Source organism: Chlorocebus sabaeus, chromosome 14 (genome assembly GCF_047675955.1).
Source record: "Chlorocebus sabaeus isolate Y175 chromosome 14, mChlSab1.0.hap1, whole genome shotgun sequence".
In the NCBI taxonomy this organism is placed as follows: Eukaryota; Metazoa; Chordata; class Mammalia; order Primates; family Cercopithecidae; genus Chlorocebus; species Chlorocebus sabaeus.
The window spans coordinates 48,331,815-48,357,764 of NC_132917.1; the positions used below are offsets into that span (position 1 = coordinate 48,331,815).

A 25,950-nucleotide genomic window follows, 5' to 3' on the forward strand; every position below is an offset into this window, starting at 1 on the left:
GGAGTTAAGTTGTCTTCCCTGATTTGTTCTCAGCCAGTATCCAAGCTGACTTTTGACAGATAATCAGTGCCGTTTGGGTGTGTGTTGGCACATATTCAGAGTTATTACCTATTAAGACCTTTAAAAGGTGTTTATTTAAACAATGACGAGACATGTTTAGGCTAACGTTTTTTATTCAGCTTCTTGAAATCTTAGACTCTCTTGTCTTTGGAACAAAATGAATGTTTGTAGTTTTGATAAATCCAAGATAGTAGCTTTCTTTTCTTTCTTTATTTCCTGTCCTCAGCCCCGAGAGGGATAGGGTCTGTGGAAGCAGAGAGGAGAGAGAGTATAACAAACTACTTTGTGATTATTGAATATAAATTAATGCAAGGTTATCAGCTATTCTCCCATTTGGAAGTGTTCCAAAGTGAAATATGGCTTTCAGACAGCTTGGTTTATAAACTATGTGAGTTTATTTTTTATGTTTGTGTTCTTATTATTGATATTTTTCTTTGCACAGGGGAATTCTAAAAAGAACAAGAGTCGATAGTTTTCAAATAGCCGGTTGGCGACTGTTCTTTCCAGACCTGCTCCTGCTGCACAGAGCTGTGGGGCTGAGACCACGTCCATGCTGGCTGCCTTCAGGAAGCTGAAGTATTGTTGGACCTAGTAAACTAGTCAGTGTTGGAAATGGCCTTGAAATATTTAAAACATACTTGTAACCAGTGAGGCAAATACAGAAGTTGATGTCGGCAGTAATTGGAAAACAATACATATATCATGGATATTGTAGGTTTCCTTATGCTGTTTTTACTGTGCACTTTTTAAAATTAGGTTTTAATTTCAGTATGTAAGAACAACAAATATTTTGTATACTTTCAAACTCAATTATATGGTAATCGATTTGGTATCTATGGAATAGATATATGTTTCTGGAAAAAAATGCTTAAATCGTCAAACTGTCATTACTTCTTACTATAGTTGAAGGCATTCTCCAGATTCTTTTTAAAAGATTTGTTCATATTTCCCTCTCTCTCTCTCTTTCTTTCTGTCTCTCTGTCTCTCTCCTTTCTCTCTGAGGGGGAGGGAGCCCTGCAAACTTCAGATCCTGTGGGTTTAGTATCATTATCTTCAGCTCTTTGATACCCTGTGTTAGAGTAATAGCTAAAGGAAGTTCATGCCAATAAATTCATACTTATATCACACTTTCAGTCTCTCTATGAAAATTTGATAAAGGAAACTGAACCCTATTAAAGTTGGCTTTTACAAAACATATCAAATACCAACCGACTTAGGTGTAATCCTCTGATTCCTCAAATTGGAATAATTCTACAGTTAATCCTTTAGTAAGGCTGTTGAGTTTTGCCTTGAAAGCTACTTAAAACCACACTTCAAGCAAAAAGCCTGAGCCCTTAAGGCTCCCCTTGGCTTATATCATAAACATTGTGTTGTATCAGTGTCAGGAGTGGCTCTGCCAGCACTCTCCACTCCTCCTCCCGAGGCCCTAAATATATTACTCCTTTCTGAACTGCTTACACAGGCCCATTTCACCCATGTCCAGGTCTCCACATTAGCTGAGGGGTTCCTGAAACCCCCTTCTCCTTACCTCTCCACCTGTGGCACCATCTTTCTTGAGGCTACTCTCTAGACAGTTGCGAGTCCCCTCTAAAATGTTTTATTCTGGAGTTTACCTGAGAGCCCATCACCGGCTTCCCTCTGTGCTCAGCACAAAAGCCAACTCCTTGGCCTCTGCCCGAAGTCCTCAGCAGCCCACCATGCAGAGAGACTCTGGTTATTAGGCCCAGTCCTCACAGTGAAAGCATTCGGATCCTGAGTTGGGGAATCTCTGGGTTGGTTCAGTTCCATTTTTCCCAGCCCTTCATGTCCCTAGCCTACTTGCCCTTTCTCTTTTCTCTGCCCTGTGCATTGTTAGTTTCTATCAACTCAGCCAGCTGTTTTCACTGCAGCTGTATGTAGACCCCCAAACACTGTGAGGGAAACATCAGAGAGCCCTGCTGGGCCTGGCACAGTGGCTCACACATGTAATCCCAGCACTTTGGGAGGCTGAGGCAGGTGGATCACTTGAGGCCAGGAGTTCAAAACCAGCTTGGTCAACATAGTGAAACCCCATCTCTACTAAGACTACAAAAAATTAGCCAGGTATGGTGGCATGTGCCTGTAATGCCAGCTGCTTGGGAGACTGAGGCAGGAGAATCACTTGAACCCAGGAGATGGAGGTTGCAGTGAGCTGAGATAGCGCCAGTGCACTCCAGCCTCAGTGACAGAGTGAGTGAGACTCTGTCTTTTAAAAAAAAAAAAAAAAGAAAAGAAAAAAGAGCCATCCTGATTAGCTCTGTCAAGAACTTAGGGTTTCGAGCCCCCGCCAGCCTTTCATTGTTCCAGGACAGTCCTTGGGGTATTTTTAGTCCATTTTTATTCTAAATTTCAATAATGGCTACACCACTTCTCTCCTTAAGGACTGCCCCCTTCAGTCTTAGGATCTGTACCATCTGTACCATCAAAATCACTTCTCAACTGCCCCACTGCTTTGCATATTTACCCATGCTTCCCAGTCTCCCCTGCTTCAGAGGCGGAAGTGTCTCTGCTACCCTTAAAGCTAGGATATTTCTGATACTCTGAATGCCATGCTTTTTGTAGTGCTTGTTTTTTCACTTTTAGATCTTCAGTGTCTCATTCTACTGATTTTCTCTCCCTCAGCTTCCAAATAGACCGAACTTACCCCATACTGTTTTTTATTAATTGAATTTTTTTGAGACAGGGTCACATTCCGTCAGACTGGAGTGCAGTGGCGTGATCACAGCTCACTGCAGCCCCAACCCCCTGAGCTCAAGCAATCTTCCTGCCTCAGCCTCCCAAGTACCTAGGACTACAGGCACGTGCCACCATTGATACAGTTTGCTGACAGATTTATCTAAGATTGCAACTCCTTTCCCCCGTACTTCTATTACTTTTCTCTGCTTTATTTTACTCCTTAGTACTTATAATCTAACATATGATATATTTTGCTTATGTATCTTATGTATAACCTGTTTCTCCCACTAGATGCAGCTTCCAGAAGTCAGGTGTTTTTGTCTTGCTGCGTTCCCTGTGCTTAGAACACTGTCTGGCATCAGTGAATATTTGTTGAATGAATGTTGATTGGACGGGATGTGGGGTGTGAGCGGAAGAGAGGAGTCAAAGATGAAGCCAAAGGCTTTGGCCTGAACAAACTTGACTGAGCATGAGGACTGAGGGAGGAGCAAGTAGCTTCCACCTGCTTGTAATGGAAGCCAGAGACCTGGAATCACTTTTGATTCCTCTTCACCTCACACATCTCGTTGGTCATCTTATTGAATCTTCCTGTCTTTGCAGTGCCACTCACTTCTGATCTCTCCTTATTCAGCACCTTAAATTGAGCCCTGGATACCAGTTGTCTTCCTGTACTCCAGTCCTTCCACCCCTTCTGCCAAGCCATCTTTCTTTCTTTCTTTCTTTCTTTGAGATGGAGTTTCACTCTTGTTGACCAGGCTGGAGTGCAGTGGCACAATCTCAGCTCACTGCAACCTCCACCTCCCAGGTTCAAGCGATACTCCTGCCTCAGCCTCCCAAGTAGCTGGAATTACAGGCTCCTACCACCATGCCTGGGTAATTTTTGTATTTTTAGTAGAGATGGAGTTTCATCATGTTGACCAGACTGCTCTCGAACTCCTGACCTCAGGTGATCCACCTGCTTCGGCCTCCCAAAGTGCTGGGATTACAGGCGTGAGCCACCGCACCTGACTAGGCCATCTTTCTCAAACATATCTCTGCCATAGCCATTCTCCAGATGGAAAGCCTTCACAGTGGCTCCTTGTTGTCTGCTGGGCACAATCTAGTAGTAGTGTGTATGTGGCACTTGCTTGCTCACTTTCTCCTCATTCTCTTCCATATACACAGTGTACCCTCCCTCTACTTTTACTGCTTACAGTAAAAACTCTCAGACCTCTGGATCAGGAAAGTTTCATGTCTCCTGGGCAATGAGCCTGTTTTTCCCTTAGAGACAATGTGAATCTTGGGATTGTTTCCCTATTTTCTTTGGTGGCTGAGAGTTGTATCTCCCACCATCTGTGACAGCTGTCAGAGTTCCCAGACCAGACACCTCCATTGTCTTGCATGGTGTGTGGCCTTATAGGTTCTGAGGCAGTGCTTGTGGACTGCTTGGCCATTTTGTAGGGGACTGTTCCCCTGGGAGCTTTCCTAGGGCTGAGGGATAGGGCAGGACTGTAGAGGGCACCGTTGGATCCCTGGCAAAATTGTGCTCTGCTGACTTGACTTAGGTCTTTGCTCTCTTGGCAGTCACCTCCCAAAGCATATAATAACCACTGTTTATTAATCACTTACCATAAGTTGGGCATAGGTCTGACTTGACATGTATTACTTCATTTAGACTTCCCAGCAACCATGTCTCACACATACTATTACTATCCCCAGTTTACAGATAGAAAGCCAAGGCTTAGAGGGACTAAGCAACTTTTCCACAGTCACACAGTACCTGTTGGAGCCAGGATTCAAACCCAGCCTAGCCTGACTCAGCTTGGATTATTCACTACTGTGCTATGAGCCTTTTAAATTGAGGGTTTTCAACTCCTTCAGGTTCTGTATATTTGGAAGACAAAATATTAAATTTTGGCGGGGTGTAGTGGCTCATGCCTGTAATCCCAGCACTTTCGGAGGCTGGGTCAGGAGCATCAGTTGAACCCAGGAGTTTGAGACCAGCCTGGGTAACATAGTGAGACCTCTACAAAAGTTTTTTAAAAATTAGCTGGGGGTGTTGGTGCACGACTGTAGTCTCAGCTACACGGGGGGCTGAGGCAGGAGGATTTTTTGAGCCCAGGAAGTCAAGGCTGCAGTGAGCCGTGTTCACACCAGTGCGCTCCATCCTGAGTGACAGAGCAAGACCCTGTCTCAAAAAAAAAAAAAGGAAAAATCCTACATTTCTTAGCAACTCCAGCAGTGTTTCATTCAACATCCCCTTTCTACATCTTCACTAAGTGCCCCTGTGCCTCCTTTCAGTCAGCTTTTAGTGAACTTCTTGAGCTAATTTAAAGTCCCTGGCATATGGTTTGCCTGTGACATAATTTTTTGCCCTGATCCCTCATTTTTATGTACATATTCCTTGTTACACCAGCCTTGCTGAACACCAGATTCTGCATTTTATATATTTATGCCATGATGCCATCCCTTCATTCTGGTCCTCTTTCTGTGTAAATGTCCTTGTTGTTACTGTTTTATTATGGGAATTTTCTAACATGCACAAAAATAGACTCATATAAGCCCTATGTCCCCATCACTCCTTATGAACATTTTGCCAATCTTGTTTTATCTTTTTTCCACACTTCTTTTTTTCTGGAGTATTTTAAGGCCATTCTCGGACACTGGGTCATTTCGTCTGTAAATACTTGAGTTCTGCGGGTGTTTGTAAAGATGGGAGCCTGTCTTACGCATGTCACCATTCATTTGGCAAGTGGGTGCCGAGTGCCTGCTGTGTGCTCAGTGCTCAGCAGACTGTGGCATGCATGCACACCAGACGTGCTGACTGCCCTTGAGAAGCGCTTACAGCCTGTTTTTAGTGAGACAAGGGAGTGAACACGCAAATTATAATCACGAACTCATTTGTTCACCCTGTCCTGGGATTATCTCAGAGCACCAAGGAAGAGATAATACATGGTGGCTTTTTTGACAGGGCGCGTGGCTCACACCTGTAATCCCAGAACTTCGGCAGGCAAAGGCAGGCGGAGCACCTGGTCAGGAGTTCGAGACCAGCTTGACCAATATAGTGAAACCCCGTCTTTACTAAAAATACAAAAATTTGCCCGGAGTGGTGGCCGCCTGTAGTCCCAACTACTTGGTAGGCTGTGACAGGAGAATTGCTTGAACCTGGGAGGCAGAGGTTGCAGTGAGTTGAAATCATGCCGCTGCACTCCAGCCTGGGCGACAGAGTGAGACTCCATCTCAAAAAAAAAAAACAAAAAATGGAGGCTTTTCTTTTTAAAGTAGTATCTGTATAAATGTGTGTGTGTGTGTATTTTTGTTCTTCTTGTTTTGACAGGGACTCACTCTGTTGCCCCGGCTGGAGTTCAGTGGCACCATATCTGGTGGTACCCCCACCTCCTGGGTTCAAGTGATTCTCGTGCCTCAGCTTCCTAAGTGGCTGGGATTACAGGCATGCACCACCACACCCGGCTAATTTTTGTATTTTTAGTAGAGACGGAGTTTCACCATGTTGATCAGGCTGGTCTCAAACTCGCGACCTCAGGTGATCCACCCGCTTCAACCTCCCAAAGTGCTGGGATTACAGGTGTGAGCCACTGCGCCCAGCCTGTATCTGTATTTTTAATTAAGTTTTGAACTTACTTTGCATTAGGCTGTTCTTAAACAGTTATTACTAAGATAAAATAAGGCAAACAAACAAAATAGACCCCTGGTCCTCCTGCCATTTCATGTTCCCCATAGAAAAACCTCTTCCATTCACTATTTTGTTATCTATATTTCCAAATGGCATGCTACCTTTGCTCTTCTTGTTAGGCATTATTAATCGAATTTACAGTTGGAAGACGAGTATTTGTTTCATCTGCCTCCCCTTTGCATCACTCACATACACATACATACACTCACTGTTTAAACTAGTTACATTGACATTTGGGTCTAGCCCTGTGGCTCAAGCCTGTACTCCTAGGTACTTAGGAGGCTGAGGGGGGATGATTGCCTGAGCCCAGGAGTTCCAAGGCTGCAGTGAGCCGTGATTGTCCTATGCATTCTAGCCTGTGCAACAGAGTGAGACCCAGTCTCTAAAAAAATAAAACTAAAGGCTGGGCGTGGTGGCTCACACCTGTAATCCCAGCACTTTGGGAGGCCGAGATGGGCAGATCACTTGAAGTCAGGAGCTCAAGACCAGCCTGGCCAACATAGTGAAACCCCGTCTCTACTAAAAATACAAAAATTATTCGGGCATGGTAGCGTGTGTCTGTAATCCTAGCTATTTGGGAGGCTGAGGCAGGAAAATCACCTGAACCTGGGAGGCGGAGGTTGCAGTGGGTCAAGATTGTGCCACTACACTCCAGCCTGGGCAACAGAGCGAGATTCCGTCTCAAAAAGCCAAAAACATTTGGACTGGGTCAGTATTCAGTATGTACTTCATTATGACTATTCAAATACTGGTGATAGCTGAGTCATGTAATTTACTGTGATTAGTTTTCCTTTCTTGTACAACTGTTTTCCCTGGAGTCTTTTTTAAAAAAATTATTCACAATGTTTTCTATGGTACTTATCACTAGTTTATTCCTAACTTCTCTCCCGGGTGTATAACGCTCCTCGCAGTGTGGTCAAAGTCAGTTGGGTGTTCAGCCAACTTCCATCTTCAGGAATTCTCTCCCAGAACCATCTGACCTGCTCCAGACTGTCTCATTTGATCTCTGGGATGGCAGCACTGCTGTTGTCTTGGGATCTGCCTTCCTCAATATCCTGGGCATCAAGTGCCTCTCATCCTCAAAACAACCCTTTCTTAACTCCATAAGCCCTTCTAGTGACTGCCCTGACCCTCTACTTGTGTTTACAGCCCACCTCTTGAACAAATTCTCTCTCTCTCTTGTCTGGGCCTCTTGTGGCATGGAAAGTGAAAGAGGAGATCGGCCAGGCGTGGTGGCTTATGCCTGTAAACGCAGCACTTTGGGAGGCCGAGGCAGGTGGATCACCTGAGGTCAGGAGTTTGAGACCAGCCTGGCCAACATGTTGAAACCCCATCTCTACTAAAAATACAAAAAATTAGCCTGGCATAGTGGCAGGCACCTGTAGTCCCAGCTACTCAGGAGGCTGAGACAGGAGAATTGCTTGAACCTGGGAGGTGGAGGTTACAGTGAGCCAGGGTTGCACCGTTGCACTCTAGCCTGGGCAACAAGAGTGAAACTCCGTCTCAAAAAAACCCAAAAACAAGAGGCCGGGTGCGGTGGCTTATGCCTGTAATCCCAGCACTTTGGGAGGCTGAGGCAGGCGGATCACGAGGTCAGGAGTTTGAGACCGGCTTGGCCAACATAGTGAAACCCTATCTTTACTAAAAATACAAAATTAGCTGGGTGTGGTGGCACCCACTTGTAGTCCCAGCTACTCGGGAGGCTGAGACAGGAGAATCACTTGAACCCGGGAGGTGGAGCTTGCAGTGAGCCGAGACCACACCATTGCACTCCAGCCTGGGTGACAGAGTCTCACTCTGTCCCCTCCCCTGCCCAAAAAAAGAGGAGATTCTCAGTCTATGCACAGACTAGGGATTGAAATCTGCATAGGAGTGAAAAACAGAAAAAAAAAAAAAAAAAGACTTTTAATTAATCCTTCATTGCAGGCCAGGAGTAGTGGCTCATGCGTGTAATCCCAGCACTTTGGGAGGCCAAAGCAGGTGGACCACATTAGGTCAGGAGTTCAAGACCAGCCTGGCCAACATGGTGAAACCCTGTCTCTACTAAAAATATAAAAATTAGCCAGGCCTGCTGGTGCACTCCTGTAATGCCAGCTACTCAGGAGGCTGAGGCATGAGAATTGCTTGAACCCAGGAGGCAGAGGTTGCAGTGAGCCGAGATCATACCACTGCACTTGAGCCTGGATGACAGAGTGAGACTGTGTCTCCAAAAAAAAAAAATCATTCATTGCTTTCTGGAGAAGATGGAATTTTCAAAATTGAAACAAAACTTCCTGCTTTTTCCTGATTATATATTACACACATATTGTTGAAAATCTGGAATACTGGGCCAGGTGTGGTGGCTTACACCTATAATCCCAGCACTTTAGGAGGCCGAGGCAGTAGGATCACTTGAGCCCAGGAGTTTGAGACCAGCCTGGGCAACATAGGGAAATCCCATCTCTATTAAAAAGTATATATTAAAATGTTTAAAAATTCGGAAAATGAAAAGTATCAGGAGCAGAGATTTAGCTATTAACGTTTTTGCTTATTCCTGCTTTTTATTTCATGCATATATAAATGTGTTTTTAATTAAAGTGGGCTTACGTTACAAGAAATTCTGAATGAGAAAAAAAGTTAGAATTGTGTTATAAGAAATTTCAGGCTTTGCAGACGCTGCTGCCGAGGAAAGTCCTGTACTACTAGCCATGGTCAACCCTACCGTGTTCTTCGACATTGCCGTCGATGGCGAGCCCTTGGGCCGCGTCTCCTTCAAGCTGTTTGCAGACAAGGTTCCAAAGACAGCAGAAAATTTTTGTGCTCTGAGCACTGGAGAGAAAGGATTTGGTTATAAGGGTTCCTGCTTTCACAGAATTATTCCAGGGTTTATGTGTCAGGGTGGTGACTTCACACGCCATAATGGCACTGGTGGCAAGTCCATCTATGGGGAGAAATTTGAAGATGAGAACTTCATCCTAAAGCATACAGGTCCTGGCATCTTGTCCATGGCAAATGCTGGACCCAACACAAATGGTTCCCAGTTTTTCATCTGCACTGCCAAGACTGAGTGGTTGGATGGCAAGCATGTGGTCTCTGGCAAAGTGAAAGAAGGCATGAATATTGTGGAGGCCATGGAGCACTTTGGGTCCAGGAATGGCAAGACCAGCAAGAAGATCACCATTGCTGACTGTGGACAACTTGAATAAGTTTGACTTGTGTTTTATCTTAACCACCAGACCATTCCTTCTGTAGCTCAGGAGAGCACCCCTCCACCCCATTTGCTCGCAGTATCCTAGAATCTTTGTGCTCTCGCTGCAGTTCCCTTTGGGTTCCATGTTTTCCTTGTTCTCTCCCATGCCTAGCTGGATTGCAGAGTTAAGTTTATGATTATGAAATAAAAACTAAGTAACAAAAAAAAAAAAAAAAAGAAATTTCAAATGAGGCCTGGCTCAGTGGCTCATGGCTGTAATCTCAGCACTTTGGGAGGTTGAGGTAGGTGGATCACTTGAGGTCAGGAGTTCGAGACCAGCCTGGTCAACATGGTGAAACCCTGTCTCTACTAAAAATGAAAAAATTAGCTGGTTGTGGTGGCGCAAGCCTGTAATCCCAGCTACTGAGGAGGCTGAGGCAGGAGAATTGCTTGAACCCAGGAGGCGGAGGTTGCAGTGAGCCGAGATTGCCTGGGCAACAGAAGGAGACTGCATCTCAAAAAAAAAAAAAAAAAAAAAAAAAGACATTTCAAAGGAGAAAAAAAATGGTATTTAATAGGAAGGGGGGAGTAAATTACCTGGTTGCACAGCTCTAGAGGGCACCATTCACACTGTGTTCAATAGCAAACCCAGCGATCTTGGGTTGAAGGGGTAAGAGCCTCCAGGCACACTTTAAGAAACTGATAAAAAACCGTTGTTTTGTCATATCCTTCGTTGCCACCACCCCCCCTCCCCCAATTTAGTTGTTACACGCAATACTACTCAATTTGCAAAGCTGATACAACTGGATTCTCCATTGTTTTTTGTAAGAAACTGTATCAGTTCAACTAACACAGATACTTTTTTTTGGGGGGGGGGAGGCGGGGAGGGGGAGGCAGGGGCAGAGTCTTGCGCTGTCACCCAGGCACCCAGGCTGGAGTGCAGTGGTACAATCTCAGCTCACTTCAGCCTCTGCTTCCTGGGTTCAAGGATTCTAGTGCCTCAGCCTCCTGAGTAGCTGGGACTACAGGTGGATGCCACCATGCCTGGCGAATTTTTTGTGTTTTAGTAAAGACGGAGTTTCACCGTGTTGCCCAGGCTGGTCTTGAACTCCTGAGCTCAGGCAATCCACCCAATCCACCCGCCTTGGCCTCACAAAGTGTAGGATTACAGGCATGAGCCACCATGCCCGGCTTAACTAACACAGATACTTTTTAACAACATGACCACTTTCTAAGTTCATTACCCTTTGAAACAAAACAAAACAAAACTCAGCTACACCATTTCTAAACAAAAGTGAAAAATAATTGAAGACCCAGTTAGCTAAGAAAGCCACCAAAAGAGTTGGGACAAAAGGCTCTCTCCAAATGGCTATGAATTTAAGCCTTTATAATTCATAAAGAACATATGAATTCAGAAAGAAAAACGTGCAGTTTATGGTTTGATGTAGCATTAACCCTGGAAGTTGCTCTCAGATCTTAAAGCGCTTCAAACTCTTCTGTTACTTTTACATATGAAGATAGCGACATATTTGATGATGGCTAAGAAAACATCTGGCAGAGCCATATTAACAAGGGAATAGTTTGTTTTATGATAGAAGAGGAAGCTTCTGTTCTCGGCTAAGAGCCATGTCCTCAGATACCATGGCAATAAATGGAAAGCTTGTCAGTAAGTGGTTGCCTCTTTGTCTTAAATTTTTAAGCAGTTTAGTAGTTAGCTCCAAATTAGGAAATTAACTGGCAATCAAAGCATTGGAGCAGGAAAACCCATTATAGCTCTTCCAAATCTCCAAAAAAAAAAAAAAAAAAAAAAAAAAGGGTTAGAGAGCATTAGGATAACTCTTTATAAGAAGAGGAATATGCAGGGCACGGTGGGTCACGCCTGTTAATTCCAGCACTCTGGGAGGCCGAGGTGGGGGGATCACTTGAGGCTAGGAGTTCCAGAGCAGCCTGGGCAACATGGCAAAACCCCGCCTCTACTAAAAAATGCAACACCACCAACGACAAAACTAACCGGATGTGGTGGCATGTGCCTGTGGTCTCAGCTACTCAGGAGGCAGAGATGGGAGAATCACCTGTGACCGGGGAGGTGGAGGCTGCAGTGAGCCAAGAGTGCGCCACCACATTCCACCCTGGGTGACAGAATGAGAACCTGTCTCAAAAAAAAAAAAAAAAAAAAAAAAAAAAAGGGATTAGAAGAATCGAATCGACTGGTAGATGGAAACATACTGGAATCTGTTGGCTTGTTTGCAGGTATAGGGGCCTCAAAAGGTATCTCCCCATTTAGAACCTTTGTGTTTGTTTTACCAGTGGCTTTAATTATCTCTCAGCTCAACCCCACTGCTTCCCTAAACACCAGATAGTAGTGGAATAGCTTAGTGGTGACATCTTATAGGCCCAAGAATAGAAATAGCACGGATCAGTTAACTAAGAACAAAATGTCATTCACATACGTCTTGCTGAGATGGTGGAGAATATTCTTCCTTTCTTCAGCTTTCCTATATTTCTTTAGGAGACCTCTTGTATTGTGGTAAATTGTCAACATGTCTCATGTAGTTATTCTCAATACATGCCATCTTCCTTAACAGCAACAGATGAGAGGCAGGAACTGTGCCTTATACTTACTCCCCCACAGTGCCTAGGAGAATGTCTTATACACAGTAGGGTTTCAATAAATGAAAGCTGGATACATTTTAGGAATCAAGCCAAGGGACTGGCCAGCTGTAGCAATGATCAATGTGGCTCAACTACACTCAAGAGTATCCCATCTCAGGACAAAGGACAGTCAATCTTGAGCCATTCTGAACTGATTATCATACTCCTAAGTATCATTGATTTCATTTGGCATTTTCAGTGAAGATGTGGGCTTTTTATTTATCTTTGGAATTTTCCATCCAAAGAGTATTTGGGTTTACTTATAGCTTAAAAAAAAAAAAATCATTTAAAAACAGTGTTTGTTTATCAAACATCAGAGCAAAATGCACCATGTACTCAAGATGGTGATTTTTAAATTTTTTCGATTTCATTTTAACTATTTTAACTATATATATATATATATATATATATATATATATATATATAGAGAGAGAGAGAGAGAGAGAGAGAGAGAGAGAGAGAGAGAGAGACAGAGAGATGGAGTCTTGCTCTGTCACCCAAGCTGGACTACAGTGTTGCTATCTTGGCTCACTGCAACCTCCGCCTCCTGGGTTCAGGTGATTCTCCTGCCTCAGCCTCCTGAGTAGCTGGTATTACAGGCGCCCACCACCACTCCCTGCTAATTTTCGTATTTTTAGTAGAGATGGGGTTTCACCATATTGACCAGGCTGGTCTTGAACTCCTGACCTCAGGTGATCTGCCTGCCTCAGCCTCCCAAAGTGCTGGGATTACAGGCCTGAGCCACCATGCTCAGCCAAAAAGTCATAGTTTGAATGAGTGTTATAATGTAAATAGAGATTTGCTCTTGCCAAGTTTTTAGAGAGGAATGTTCCTACGAAGCATTTAGGACTTAGCCCTCCCCTTGAATGTATATTAAATGATCCTGACAGCTTCAGCTGACGTGAGTTTTGAGGAATTCCAAGCTAATCACCTATTAGGTCATTATCTACAGATACTTTGGGGATGTCTTGTTAAACAGTTGGGAAGTTCTAAATATTTCCATGAAAAAACTGCCAGGAAAGAGAAATCTGCTAATAAAAAGGAGAATGACATAGTTTGAGGGTCTACTTATTGTAAAGCAAGAGACAGAACAGTAACTGGAGTAAAATGAGGTCACAGCTGCGATGAACGGCTGTGGTGGCTTAGCTATTGAGGCCAGGCTAAGCTGTTTACCACCAGATTTTGATACAAAGGGACACTACCAGAAAGGATCCTTTGGAAATACGTGGTGGAGTTGCAAGAAATAAATCTTCATTCATGAAACTGGCAACCTTTGGGGCAATGCTGAATCACACAGAGGGGGAAGGCCTGTCCTTTGCAAAAGACAAAATGGTTTTCAACCAACTGTATTTAGTCTTTAGAAAATTATGGGCCTATTTGCTTTGCAGAAGTGTCAAAGATTCCAAAAGAGATTTCTTTCACCAGGTGGCTACCCACTAATAAAGGCCCTACTGCTTCTTTCAAAGATGACAGAATTTAAAAGGTGCGTACAGAACACTGTAAATGCAGTGATGATTACTGTTTGTCAAATGTGGCATTGCTTCCTGCATGAGTCCTGTCTCCAGTTAGCTATGGCGGTTTCTGAGATGAGCTGACCTCTGTGGAAGACCCACTGGTGAAAGGTGGGCTGGACATAGGACCCAAAAGGTTCAATTTGGGGGTTCAATTTGGGGACCCCAAAATGCCTGGGGTCAAAGCATGAGGACAACAAAGAGAAGTTGCCACTTTTCTTTTTCTTCCCTTCCTCCTCGTCCTGCTTCCTGTGTCCTTCTTGCTCCACTTCTCTCAGCTCCTTACCAGGGTCCAGTACCTGTCTGTTTCCATGGAACAATCTCTGACAAGTCAACCAGCCAGTCAGTTGACTTCCTATTCCCTAGGCTCTCACCTGCCCTTCCTCAACTCTTAACCATTACTGGAAGGTAGCTGGAGGAAATGAGAAGCTGAGGAGAAACCAGTGCCTTTTTCTGTGTTTAGGATATATTAAGCATAAGCACAATTAGTAGTTTTATCTGAGAATAAAAGTATCCTAAATAGATCCTGGCTGTGTGATTTCAGGATCTCAAGAAGTGCCCTCTTGGAATGTCACTTTCCTTCCTCAAAGCCCTGAGGGCAGGTTCTTAACACTGGCTGGGGGTCAAATAGGGTACTGACTATATTTCCATTTCACCAGGGAACTCCAAGGTCAAAAACAAGGCTACACCTGAAAGAACATTTAAAAGAATTACACTGCTATGCAAATACAAGGAAGTGTTCACTCATTTTCACCAACTCTGGATACACTGCCTATGAGTTAGCCCAGCTCCTCAAGGAAATTTATGATTAAAAAAAAAAATTCATTTCCTTTCCACCTTCCAGCATAGTACTTCAAGCTGAGATGCTCACCGGGACCTCCTAACCCCTCTCCTTGGATTCAACCGCTTTCTTCCCAGGTAGTCCATCCTGCACACTGTTAAACCAGTATTTCTTATTTGTCATTTCCAATCCTCAAGGATTCACTGGGTGCCTATTGTACACCTTCGCTTAAAAACTTTCAGGGATTTCCTATATTCTGCTTCATTCCCAGCTCCACCTTCCCATCTAAACATTGCCCACTTCCCCTAAGCCTTCCAGTCCTGCCAACCTCCAAAGCACCATGCCCTGGGACCTTAAATGCCCTTTTCTCTCCCCTCTGAGCCTGTTCAAACTCAGTCTCTCGTCCTGGGTTTTGGGGAGGGTGCTTTCATTCTGACTGGCTCCCACTGAGGCAGCCCCACTTGAGGAAGAGGCTGAGATGCCAAGTGACTTGCCTAGAGTCATTTGCCAGCAGGTGATGGAATAGGGACTACGAGCCACCCTGCAGCCTCTCCTGGGAGGACAACGCCCCTTCTCCCTCTCCCTGCACTCTGCAGGCAGCACAGAGGAGGCACCTGGACGCGTTTACCTCCTCCCCGCCCCCACAGCTTGGCCCTCACTAAGCTATCTTGTGTCGTTCCTCCTGCTGTGATTGATTCGCCCAGGAAGGTGGGGCTTTAGTAGTTCTTTAGTTCTCCTAATCACAAGGTGGGGGGTAGGGAGTGGGGAGTGGGGTGAGGCGGGGGTACAAAACAAAACAAAACTCCATGAAGCAACTTAGAAAGCACGACCGCAAAGGCCCTCCATCATCCCCACCCAGAGGTGAGGACAAGGCCTGGGGGTGCTGGGTGACTTCAGACCTCCCAAGGGTCCAAGCTATCTGCTTCAAGGGGGCATCGAAACGTAACTCATATACTTGGCCCCCCGCTCTGCCCCCCGACTTTTGCGGGAGGGAGCGCTCTCCCCTCCTCTGGGAGGCTGGAGACTCGGGGACAGAAGATGCGCTGGAGGGAAGAGAATGGAGCGTCGGACACCAGAAAAACTCTGGGGGATTCGGGGTGGGAAAGAAGGCGTGAAGAGAGAAGGGAGGCTCAGCAGGGGAGGAGGGGCGGGGGCGGGGGCGGGAGGAGTCACTGAGCTGTGGTCGCCCCTCCCCGCCCTCCACTCGGCGGCCCCGGGCCCTCCTCCCCCTCCTCCTCCTCTCCCTCCTCTTTCTCCTCCTCCCGCTGTGGATGGCTGCGGCCAGAATCGGAGCTCCAACCGCGCTGCCGGTGAGTGACCAGCCCCGGGGGACAGAGACGGAGAGTCCTGGGACCCCCCTCTCCAGGGTGGGGCCTCCCGCTGTCTCTGGGAAAGTTTGCGGGCGCCCCGGGACACGGGCGTCTCCAGGGCCGCTCGGCGCCTCCCCATCTCCCCGCGCCCGCCCTGGCCGTCCCCAGGGGCGCCCTGGGGCCCGCAGAGGGGTGGCCCCCCAGCAGGGACTCCTCGCCTCCCCTCTGTTCTGAGGCTGCTGCTGGGACCGGGGTTTGACTCTAAAGAGAAAACTCAAACACCAAAAAAAAAAAAAAAAAAAAAAAAAAAAAAAAAGAATATCGACTAAGTTCCGTGGGCAAGGGCCGGGGCTCGTTCTCACCCGCGCGCGGCCCCTGGACCTCTCGGACCCGGGCCACCAGCTCTGCGCCCTTCACGCCTCCCTCGGGGCCTCTGTGTCTCTCTCCCGCCCCCAGACTCCCTCCTCTTTCTGGCTGCTGTTATTTGAGCTGCTGCCCCCTTCCCGCTCCCTGGGACCTCAGCTCGGACCTCAGCCGGCGCCTACAGCCCGGAGTCCCCAGCTGCCTTGGAAGGCAGGCAAGGAGTCAGGCCACCGGGCCACAGCCGCGGGGGCACCACACTGGCCCAAACATTTCCTGCAGGTATGACCATTCACCGGGTATCGGGGTTGGGTCCCTTGGGCCCACAAACCTCGTTGAGTACAGGGAAAAATTAAAATATATTCCTCCTTAGGAATGCACTGTTTCTGTTGGTTTGGCATCTTTTTATTTTTAACTCCTCTAACTGTGCTTTCTTCTAATAATAATGATACTTCATGTAATTACCGTTTCTAATATCTAAAGACAGAAGAAGGAAGAAAATAATAAACGGAAGAGAGAGAATACTTGCTAAAAATACTAATTTTTGACTTCAGTCCACACCCGACTGTTTTCCTGGGAGATAGAAGTTCAGTGTAGTTTGTTTTCAGACTAACCGCAAACACGATTACAGCCTCCTCCAGGCTAGAAGTTTTAATTTGCCTGACATGCACCACACTGTTGGTATTCCCAGCCTGGCATTCCCGTCTGCATAGCTCCAGTCTCCCTCCCAACTCCCCCACTCTCACTTTCTTTCTCATAAAAGGGAGCTGTGAAAACAAGGCAATGGGAGAGGCTCAAATGAGCTGGACCACATAATAAAAACAGCCCTACTTATTTTAATCCTGAAGCTATGGCCTCCCCTAGACTCTGATTGGGTGGAAGAAATGTTTAGTTCATTTGTGTGGTTTTTATGTCAGTAGTTATTATGATTGAATCAGTGTTTCCATGACAGGCTTGCTTCTCTGGGCACGATGGGGAGCCTATTAATTCTCAGATGGGTCTGGACAGATCAAGTCTGGAGTCTGGAGAGATTTTTCAGGGTTTGACCTGGGGCTGATATTGCAAACCTCTGCACACTCAGAACCAGAGCAGCCGGGAGCAGCCTGAGCTGGGGTTTTCTTCCACATGATGTGGGAAGAAAAAGTTCTACCAAGGAGTGAACTGTGTGAGCATGGTTGCTGGGGGATGTTGAATTTTTACGTTTTTAGGAAGAACACGCTTCTCAAAATTTTAGCCACTCCTGTTTCCATACAAACAATAAATGTGGTTGTAACAAATGTAGTAGATCAGATTCTGAACAACTCCTTAAAAAACAGGTCCAAGTATTGGACCATTTGGAAATAAAGATTTTATTTTATTTGAGTTCTACTGGAAATAAAAGTTTATGTTAAAAAGGATGTAATTCACTTCTCTCCACTGATTCAGTTTGACAGTTCCCCATTGGTATGAATCAGTTATGTTTTACTGTGGTCTCAAAACATCATTAAGGCAGGGCACAGGGACTCATGCCTGTAATCCCAGCGCTTTGGGAGGCTGGGGCAGGCAGATCAGTTGAGGTCAGGAGTTCGAGACCAGCCTGGCCAACATGATGAAACCCTGGCTCTATTAAAAATACAAAAGCTAGCTGGGCAGCATGGCGGGAACCTGTAATCCCAGCTACTCGGGAGGTTGAGGCAGAAGAATCGTTTGAACCTGGGAGGCGGAGGTTGCAGTGAGCTGAGATCGCACCACTGCGCTCTAGCCTGGGCGACAGAGCAAGACTCTGTCTAAAAAAAAGAAAAAAATAATAATTGGTAGGCAAATGTTGTGACTTCCATTCAAAAAGTAAATCCAAAAAAAAAAAAAAGAAGAAAAAAAAAGTAAGTCCATAAATTCTGAACTCGTTTGGCCCTGTTGCTTAGAAAAACAATGTACTGTGCTCTGTGCTCAGATAAAAATCTTTAGTCTCTTCCTCTTCCTGAGAATTTTTAATAGTTCACTTAATATCCTGGAAGTCAACCTTATACAGTTTAGAGAAAAGTTGCCTTTCTGCCTTGTCCAGCTTTTGCACCACCTCATGAAATATTGTTAAACTGGATGGTTTGCCATGGGCACAAGAGTCTGCCCAGCAGTCCGAGGAGAGGCTGGGGATGTAATGAAGGCCACAGGGGCCTGAACCTAAGGAGTAGGTGGTCAGGATGGTGAGATGAAGGCTACATCTCCAGACAGCCACAGAAAGCAGCCACTGATCATCTGGACAAGTCAGATGAGTTGGAAATATCAATACATGAAGTGTGGGACTGGTGGAGAGCAAGGAAGGCAGAGGTGGTTAAGAAGCAAAATGATACAAATAAATAAAAAAGGAAAAGGCCAGGCACAGTGGCTCATGCCTGTGAAGTGCCAGGTGTGGTGACTCATGCCTGTAACCCTAGCACTGTGGGAAGTGGAGGCCAGAGAATCGCTTGAGGCTAGGAGTTAAGACCAGACTGGGCAACAAAGTGAGACCCCATCTCTTAAGAAAAAAAAGATGGGCTGGGTGCAGTGGCTTCTGCCTGTAATCCCAGCACTTGGGGAGGCCGAGGCAGGCAGATCATGAAGTCAGGAGTTCGAGACCAGCCTGGCCAACATAGTGAAACCCTGTCTCTACTAAAAATGCAAAAATTAGGTGGGCATGGCGGCGGGTGCCTATAATCCCACCTACTCGGGAGGCTGAGGCAGGCGAATCACTTGAACCTGGGAGATGGAGGTTGCAGTGAGCTGAGACCGTGCCACTGCATTTCAGCCTGGGCAACAGAGTGAGACTCCGTCTCAGAAAAGAAAAAAAAAAAAGATGTAGACCGGGCTCAGTGGCTCACGCCTGTAATCCCAACATTCTGGGAGGCCACACGGGTGGATCACCTAAGGTCAGGAGTTCAATACCAGCCTGGCCAACATGATGAAACCCTGTCTCTACTAAAAATATGGAAAATTAGTTGGGTGTGGTGACAGGCACCTATAATCTCAGCTACTCAGGAGGCTGAGGTAGGAGAATCGCTTGAACCTGGGAGGTAGAGGTTGCAGGGAGCCAAGATCGTGCCACTGCACTCGAGCCTGGACAACAAGAGCAAAACTCTGTCTCAAAAAAAAAAAAAAAGGAAAAAAAAGATGTAAAATAGCCCAAAGGAATACTATGTGGCCTTTTAAAATCGTGTTGTATAAGAATGTTGAATTACACAGGACTTGTGTGTGTGTGTGTGTGTGTGTGTGTGTGTGTGTGACAAAGTTTTGCTCTCCTTGCCCAGGCTGGAGTGCAATGACGCGATCTCGGCTTATTGCAACCTCTACCTCCTGGGTTCAAGCGATTCTCCTGCCTCAGCCACCCGAGTAGCTGGGACTACAGGCATGTGCCACCATGCCTGGCTAATTTTGTATTTCTAATAGAGACGGGGTTTCTCCGTGTTGGTCAAGCTGGTCTTGAACTCCCGACCTCAGGTGATCCACCCGCCTCAGCCTCCCAAAGTGCTGGGATTACAGGTGTGAGCCACTACGCCTGGCCTGGAGTTAATTTTTAAAAGCAAATTATAAAATAGAAAGCACTATAATTTTACTGTTTGAAAATACATCCAGAAAATACTGGAATTATATGCATCAAAATGGATGGTGAGAGTATAGTTGTCTTTTTATTTTCTTCGTACTTGCATTTCTCAAATTTTATAATAATAATAGCTAACATTTACTGATAACTAAGCACTTACATATGGTATTTCATTTGAAAACTCTTTGAGGTAAGTATTACTATTATTTTCATTATGGAGTTTCAGAAACTAGAACCAGAAGGGTAACTCATCCGAGGTCACACACCACTAAGTGCTGGAATCAAGTGAATTTAGGTCAGTGGCTAAAGTCTATGCATCTCTATCACTACTGTCTACCATCTTCCTGCACATGTATTATTATTATTTTAATTATAAGGAAAAAGTAGAAAAGGAAAGTGAAAATGTTTCATGCTTTAGTAAGAACTGATGGGCACCGTGGCTCGTGTCTGTAATCTCAGCACTTTGGGAGGCTGAGGTGGAAGGATCACCTGAGTCCAGGAGTTCAAGACTAAGTAGGGCAAATTAGTCAGGCATGTGGCACATGCCTGAGTCCCAAGGTCTCAGGAGGCTGAGCTGGGAGGATCACCTGAGCCTAGGAGATGGAGGCTTCAGTGAGCTATGGTCACACTACTGCACTCCAGCCTGGGCAACAGAGCGAGACCCTGTTTCCTAAGGGGTGGGGAGGGGGGTGGGGGGACGGTGGGGAAACAAACAAAAGCAAAAACAAAAACACACTGTTATGTAAAATGTAAAATGCCTCCCATCTCTTCCAGCTCCCCCAGTCACTTCTCTTAAGAAGTCTTTGGTAACTGCTCCAGATTTAGAGGTAGCTCACCTCTTCCTTGCAAGCTAGCTCTACTCACCAGAAGAATCCAGAATTCCATGGAGGCTTCCTGGCCAGCCTGGAATTCCAGGAACCTTAGGGATTCTGGATCAATCCTCAGTACAAGGCAAGATTTTTAAAGTAGATCAGGCAAATTGTGTCTTCAGAGCTCTGCAAATTACAGGGTGTTGTTGTTCTTTGCGGCGGCAGGAGAGTATGATGGGTGAAAAGCACCCCCAGGCTTAAATGTACCTGTGTGTTACATGGAATGTCAGGGTAAGTCAAGGGTTTACCATGGAATAAGAAAGAGAAAAAAAAGCTCATTGCTGGATGCTTATTACTGTGAAAACACAGCAACAGATTATCTTTCGAAAGCTTGGCTATGTGGATGATCCCATGCATTGGTGAGTTTGACTGCTTGGGTGAGATGGAAATATTTAGTGTGAGCGATTCTGAGGAGAGCTCTGGGGAAAAATGCTGACATCCTGTACTACCATGTCCTCTCATAGGCAAGCTCCTCCTAGGGATCACTCATCCATTCTCTTTGTGGAAGGTACCTTGAGATCCCTAGAAGGATCAGCATTCTTAGAGCCCCTGGCCCATTACATAACAAACATGCCTTAAGAGGAAGGCTTTCAGCTGGGCACAGTGGCTCATGCCTGTAATCTCAGCACTTTGGGAGGCCGATGGGGGGGGGGGATTAACTGAGGTCAGGACAAGAAATCTGATCACATATGATTGTCACCTTATTATAATCTGCCTTCTCCCCGGTAGCTTTTAAGATTTTCTCTAAAATGTTCCACGGGTGTGTCTAGGTATGGATTTGGAAAATTTTATCCTACCCAGCAGTCAGTGAGCATTTGTGATTACACAAATTTGTGTAGCTGGGCATGGTGGTTCACGCCTCTAATCCTAGCACTTTGGGAGGCTGAGGCGGGCTGATCGCTTGAGCACAGGAGTTTGAGACCAGCCTGGGCAACATGATGAGACCCTGCCTCTACAAAAAATATAAAAATTAGCTGGGGATGGTGGCGTGCCCTGTGGTCCCAGCTACTTGGGAGGCTGAGGTGGGAGGATCACTTGAGCCCAGGAGGCAGAGGTCCCAGTGAGCTGAGATCAGGCCACTGCACTCCAGCCTGGGTGACAGAGCGACATCCTGTCTCAAAAAATAAATCAAAAAGCCTAAAAAACAAATTTGTGAGGATTTGTGATTACCCGGTGAGCTGTGTGACCTTGGGTAAGTTGCCAGTTTCTCTCAGTCTCATCTATGAAATATAAATAATGATAGTATCTATGACAAAGATATTGTGAAGAGAGAGTGCATGAAAATGTTAGAGTAGGTCAGGTGTGGTGGCTCAGGCCTGTAATCCCAGCACTTTGAGAGGCCAAGGTGGGCAGATCACCTGAGGTCAAAAGTTTGAGACCAGCCTGGCCAACATGGTAATACCCCATCTCTACTAAACATACAAAAATTAGCCAAGCGTGGTGGCGGGTGCCTGTAATCCCAGCTACTCGGAAGGTTGAGGCAGAATAGCATGAACCTGGGAGGCAGAGGTTGCGATGAGCCGAGATCGTGCCATTGCACTCCAGCCTGGGTGACAGAGTGAGATGCCATCTCAAAAAAAAAAAAAAAAAAAAGTTAGAATGATACCTGTTATATAAGGAAGAACACAAAAATTGTTAGCTATTATGATTACTTTTATATTTTTTCAGAATTTCTGAGCCATCTTGGATTTGACCAGTTTATATAAATGTTAGTTTGTCTAGTTGCACACACATAGAAAATCCTGTTGAGATTCTCTTTGAAATTGCGTTCAATTAATACTGACATCTTTTCAATGCTGGCTCGTCCTAGCTTCTCATTTTACTCAGGTGAGTGATTACTGGTGATTTCCCCTATAAATGTCTTCTACAACTTTTGCTGTATTTACTTCTTATAGATTTTGTTGATATTTTAAACAATACCTTTTGTCCTAGTATATTCTCTAGTTTACTTGCTGGCCCATAGAAGCAAACATTGCTGATTTTTGATTTTGTTTTTTACCCAGCATCCCAGCTGATTCTCTTATTAGTTCTAATAGTCTGCGTATAGATAATTCTTGAATTTTCTATATAGACAATCATAAAACAACAATAATTTATCTTTTCCATTTCTGTGACTCCTACATCTTTTTCTTACCTTATTGCATTGGGGTAGATGGTCCAGTACAGTGTTCAATAGAACTGTGATGGCAGGCACCCTTGTCTTCTTACTGTCTTTAACTTTAACTGCTCTTAAAGTTTCTCCATTAAGCATGAAGTTTGCTTAAGGTTTCAGTAGATAGTCTTTATTAAATTAAGAACTTTGCTCTTTTCTTAATATTTTGTAACAAGGTAAAAATTGTATCATGACTGAGTCTAGATTTTACTTAATACTTTAATGTCTTTTTCATAACTATATGAGATGATCATTTTTTTCTTGATATTACAATGTGATAAATAAGTGTATTAATTATGTTGAAACATATGTACATAAATATACATATACAGGTATATTATTCTGTAGGGTATCAGTTGCTAGTATTTTATTTAGGATTTTTGCAAATGTTCGTAAGTGAAGTTGTTCTAGAATTTTCTTTTTAAAATATTGCTCTGGCTGGGTGTGGTGGCTCATGCCTGTAATCCCAGCACTTTGGGAGGCTGAGGCGGGCAGATCACCTGAGGTCAGGAGTTCAAGACTAGCCTGGCCAACATGGCAGAACCCTATCTACTAAAAATGCCAAAAATCAGCCGGGCATGGTGGCATGCACCTGTAATCCCAGCTACTCAGGAGGCTGAGATTCGAAAATCACTTGAACCTGGGAGGTGGAGATTGCAGTGAGCTGATATTATGCCACTGCACTCCAGACTGGGCAATACAGCAAGACTCCATCTCAAAAAAAATAAAAGGAAAGAAAAAGAAAATTGTTCTTATATTGTTTGGTATCAAGCTTGTATTACCCCTATTAAGTAAGTTGAGTGGCTTTTCCTCTTTCATATATGTTTTTCTTTTTTTTTTTTCCTTTGAGACGGAATCTTGCTCTGTTTCCCAGGCTAGAGTGCGGTGGCACGATCTCTGCTCACTACAACCTCCAACTCCCGGGTTCAAGCAATTCTCCTGCTTCAGCCTCCTGAGTAGCTGGGATTACAGGCATGTGCCACCACACCCAGCTAATGTTTTGTATTTTTAGTAGAGACAGAGTTTCACTATGTTAGCCAGGACGGTCTCGAACTCCTGCCCTCATGATCCCCCCGCCTCAGCCTCCCACAGTGCTGGGATTATAGGTGTGAGCCACGGTGCCTGGCTGGCATATATGTTTTTCTTAACTAGTTTGTAAGAGATAAAGATTATATGTTTCTTAAAATTTGGTAAAACTCATTATGAAATCATCTGAACCACTTATAAAGGGTATATGGGGCCGGGCGTGGTGGCTCACGCCTGTAATCCCAGCACTTTGGGAGGCCGAGGCGGGCGGATCACAAGGTCAGGAGATCGAGACCACAGTGAAACCCCTTCTCTACTAAAAATACAAAAAATTAGCCGGGCGCTGTGGCGGGCGCCTGTAGTCCCAGCTACTCGGGAGGCTGAGGCAGGAGAATGGCGGGAACCCGGGAGGCGGAGCTTGCAGTGAGCTGAGATGGCGCCACTGCACTCCAGCCTGGGTGACAGAGCTAGACTCTGTCTCAAAAAAAAAAAAAAAAAAATAAAAATAAAAAAAAGGGTATATGGGTCAAGTTTTTGGTGATTCAGTTTCATAAATGATTAGTGATGAATTTAGGTTTTCTTTTTTTTTTTTTTTTTGAGACAGAGTCTCGCTCTGTCACCCAGGCTGGAGTGCAGTGGCGCGATCTTGGCTCACTGCAAGCTCCGCCTCCTGGGTTCACGCCATTCTCCTGCCTCAGCCTCCCGAGTAGCTGGGACTACAGGTGCCCCCCACCATGCCCGGCTAATTTTTTGTATTTTTAGTAGAGACAGGGTTTCACTGTGTTAGCCAGGATGGTCTCGATCTCCTGACCTCGTGATCTGCCCGTCTCGGCCTCCCAAACTGCTGGGATTACAGGCGTGAGCCACCACACCCGGCTGAATTTAGGTTTTCTATTCCTTCTTGATTCAGTTTTGATAATTTAGTTTAGATGATCCATTCATGTGTTCTTAGACTTCTTAGCATAGTTATTTGTAATTTTCTCTTAGGGCTTTATAAATACTGCCTCTATATTTTTTGTTTTTCAATTTTTTAAATTACCTTTCCTATGGTGCTGAGAATCTAGCTTATATTTCTTATTATTTATTTGAGACAGAGTCTCACTCTTGCCCAGGCTGGAGTGAGTGGTGCGATCTCGGCTCACTGCAACCTCTACTTCCAAGGTTCAAACAATTCTGTTGCCTCAGCCTCCCGAGTTGCTGGGATTACAGGTGTGTGCCACCACACCCAGCTAATTTTTTTGTATTTTCTGTAGAGATGCAGTTTCGCCATGTTGGCCAGGCTGGTCTCGAACTTCTGGCTTCAAGTGATTCGCCTGCCTCGGCCTCCCAAAATGCTTGGATTATAGGGATGAGCCACTGCTCTCGGCTTATTTATTTATTTTTTAGAGACAGGATCTATTTTTTAGAGACAGGTGACAGCAGTGTCACTCACTGCTGGAGTGCAGTGACACCATCGTAGCTCACTGCAGCCTCAAACTCCTGGGCTCAAGCTATCCTCTTGCCTCAGCCTCCCTAGTAGCTGAGACTACACGTGTGCGTGCACCACTATGCCCAGCTAAGTTTTGTATTTTTTGTAGAGATGGGGAGGTCTTGCTATGTTGACCAGACTGGTCTGAAACTCGTGTCCTCAAGTGATCCTCTTGCCTCAGCCTTTGAAAGTGTTGGGATTACAGGCATGAGCCACCACTCCTTGCCCTTTTATTATTCTTAATATTGTTTATTTGTGACAACTCTTTTTCTTTATTAATATAGAGGTCTACTACTTAGTCTTTTCAAATAAACAGCTTGTTCTTGTCTATATTTTTTGTTTTTCATTATTTTTACTTTTATCTACATTTCTTCTGTTTCTAGCTACTTGAATTCATGCCTAGCTTACTTTTTGTTTTTCAGTAAATTTATTTAAATCTATAAATTTACCTCTAAATACTGCTTTAGCCACATCATACAAGTTTTAACACGTGTGTGGTGTTGTGATATATGTTTTCTCTTTTGAGATGAAGATGGAGTCTTGCTCTGCCACCCAGGCTGGAGTGCAGTGGTGTGATCTTGGCTCACTGCAACCTCTACCTCCTGGGTTTGAGCGATCTTCCTGCCTCAGCCTCCTGAGTAGCTGGGACTACAGGGGCATGCCACCACACCA

At 45.1% G+C, this 25,950-nt stretch overlaps 2 protein-coding genes and 1 pseudogene across 7 annotated transcripts in view; all 3 read left to right on the top strand.

Annotated features, from left to right (window-relative positions):
• Window positions 1-1,187, top strand: part of PPP1R21 (protein phosphatase 1 regulatory subunit 21) — a 70,724-nt gene extending 69,537 nt beyond the window's left edge. For all 4 annotated transcript variants that reach the window (XM_038006911.2, XM_007970697.3, XM_007970698.3 and 1 more), the window contains one exon: window positions 503-1,187. In XM_038006911.2, coding sequence (XP_037862839.2) covers window positions 503-532 — 30 coding nt within the window. In that variant the 3' untranslated portion in view covers window positions 533-1,187. The remainder of the gene's footprint in view (window positions 1-502) is intronic.
• A 7,891-nt stretch (window positions 1,188-9,078) lies between these two features.
• LOC103220310 (peptidyl-prolyl cis-trans isomerase A pseudogene) lies at window positions 9,079-9,831 on the top strand (annotated as a pseudogene).
• Window positions 9,832-15,752: 5,921 nt separating this feature from the next.
• STON1 (stonin 1) overlaps window positions 15,753-25,950 on the top strand; it is a 147,106-nt gene continuing 136,908 nt past the window's right edge. For all 3 annotated transcript variants that reach the window (XM_038006916.2, XM_038006915.2, XM_038006913.2), the window contains exons 1-2: window positions 15,753-15,850; window positions 16,307-16,492. The gene's annotated coding sequence lies outside the window, so the exon portion shown is untranslated. The remainder of the gene's footprint in view (window positions 15,851-16,306; window positions 16,493-25,950) is intronic.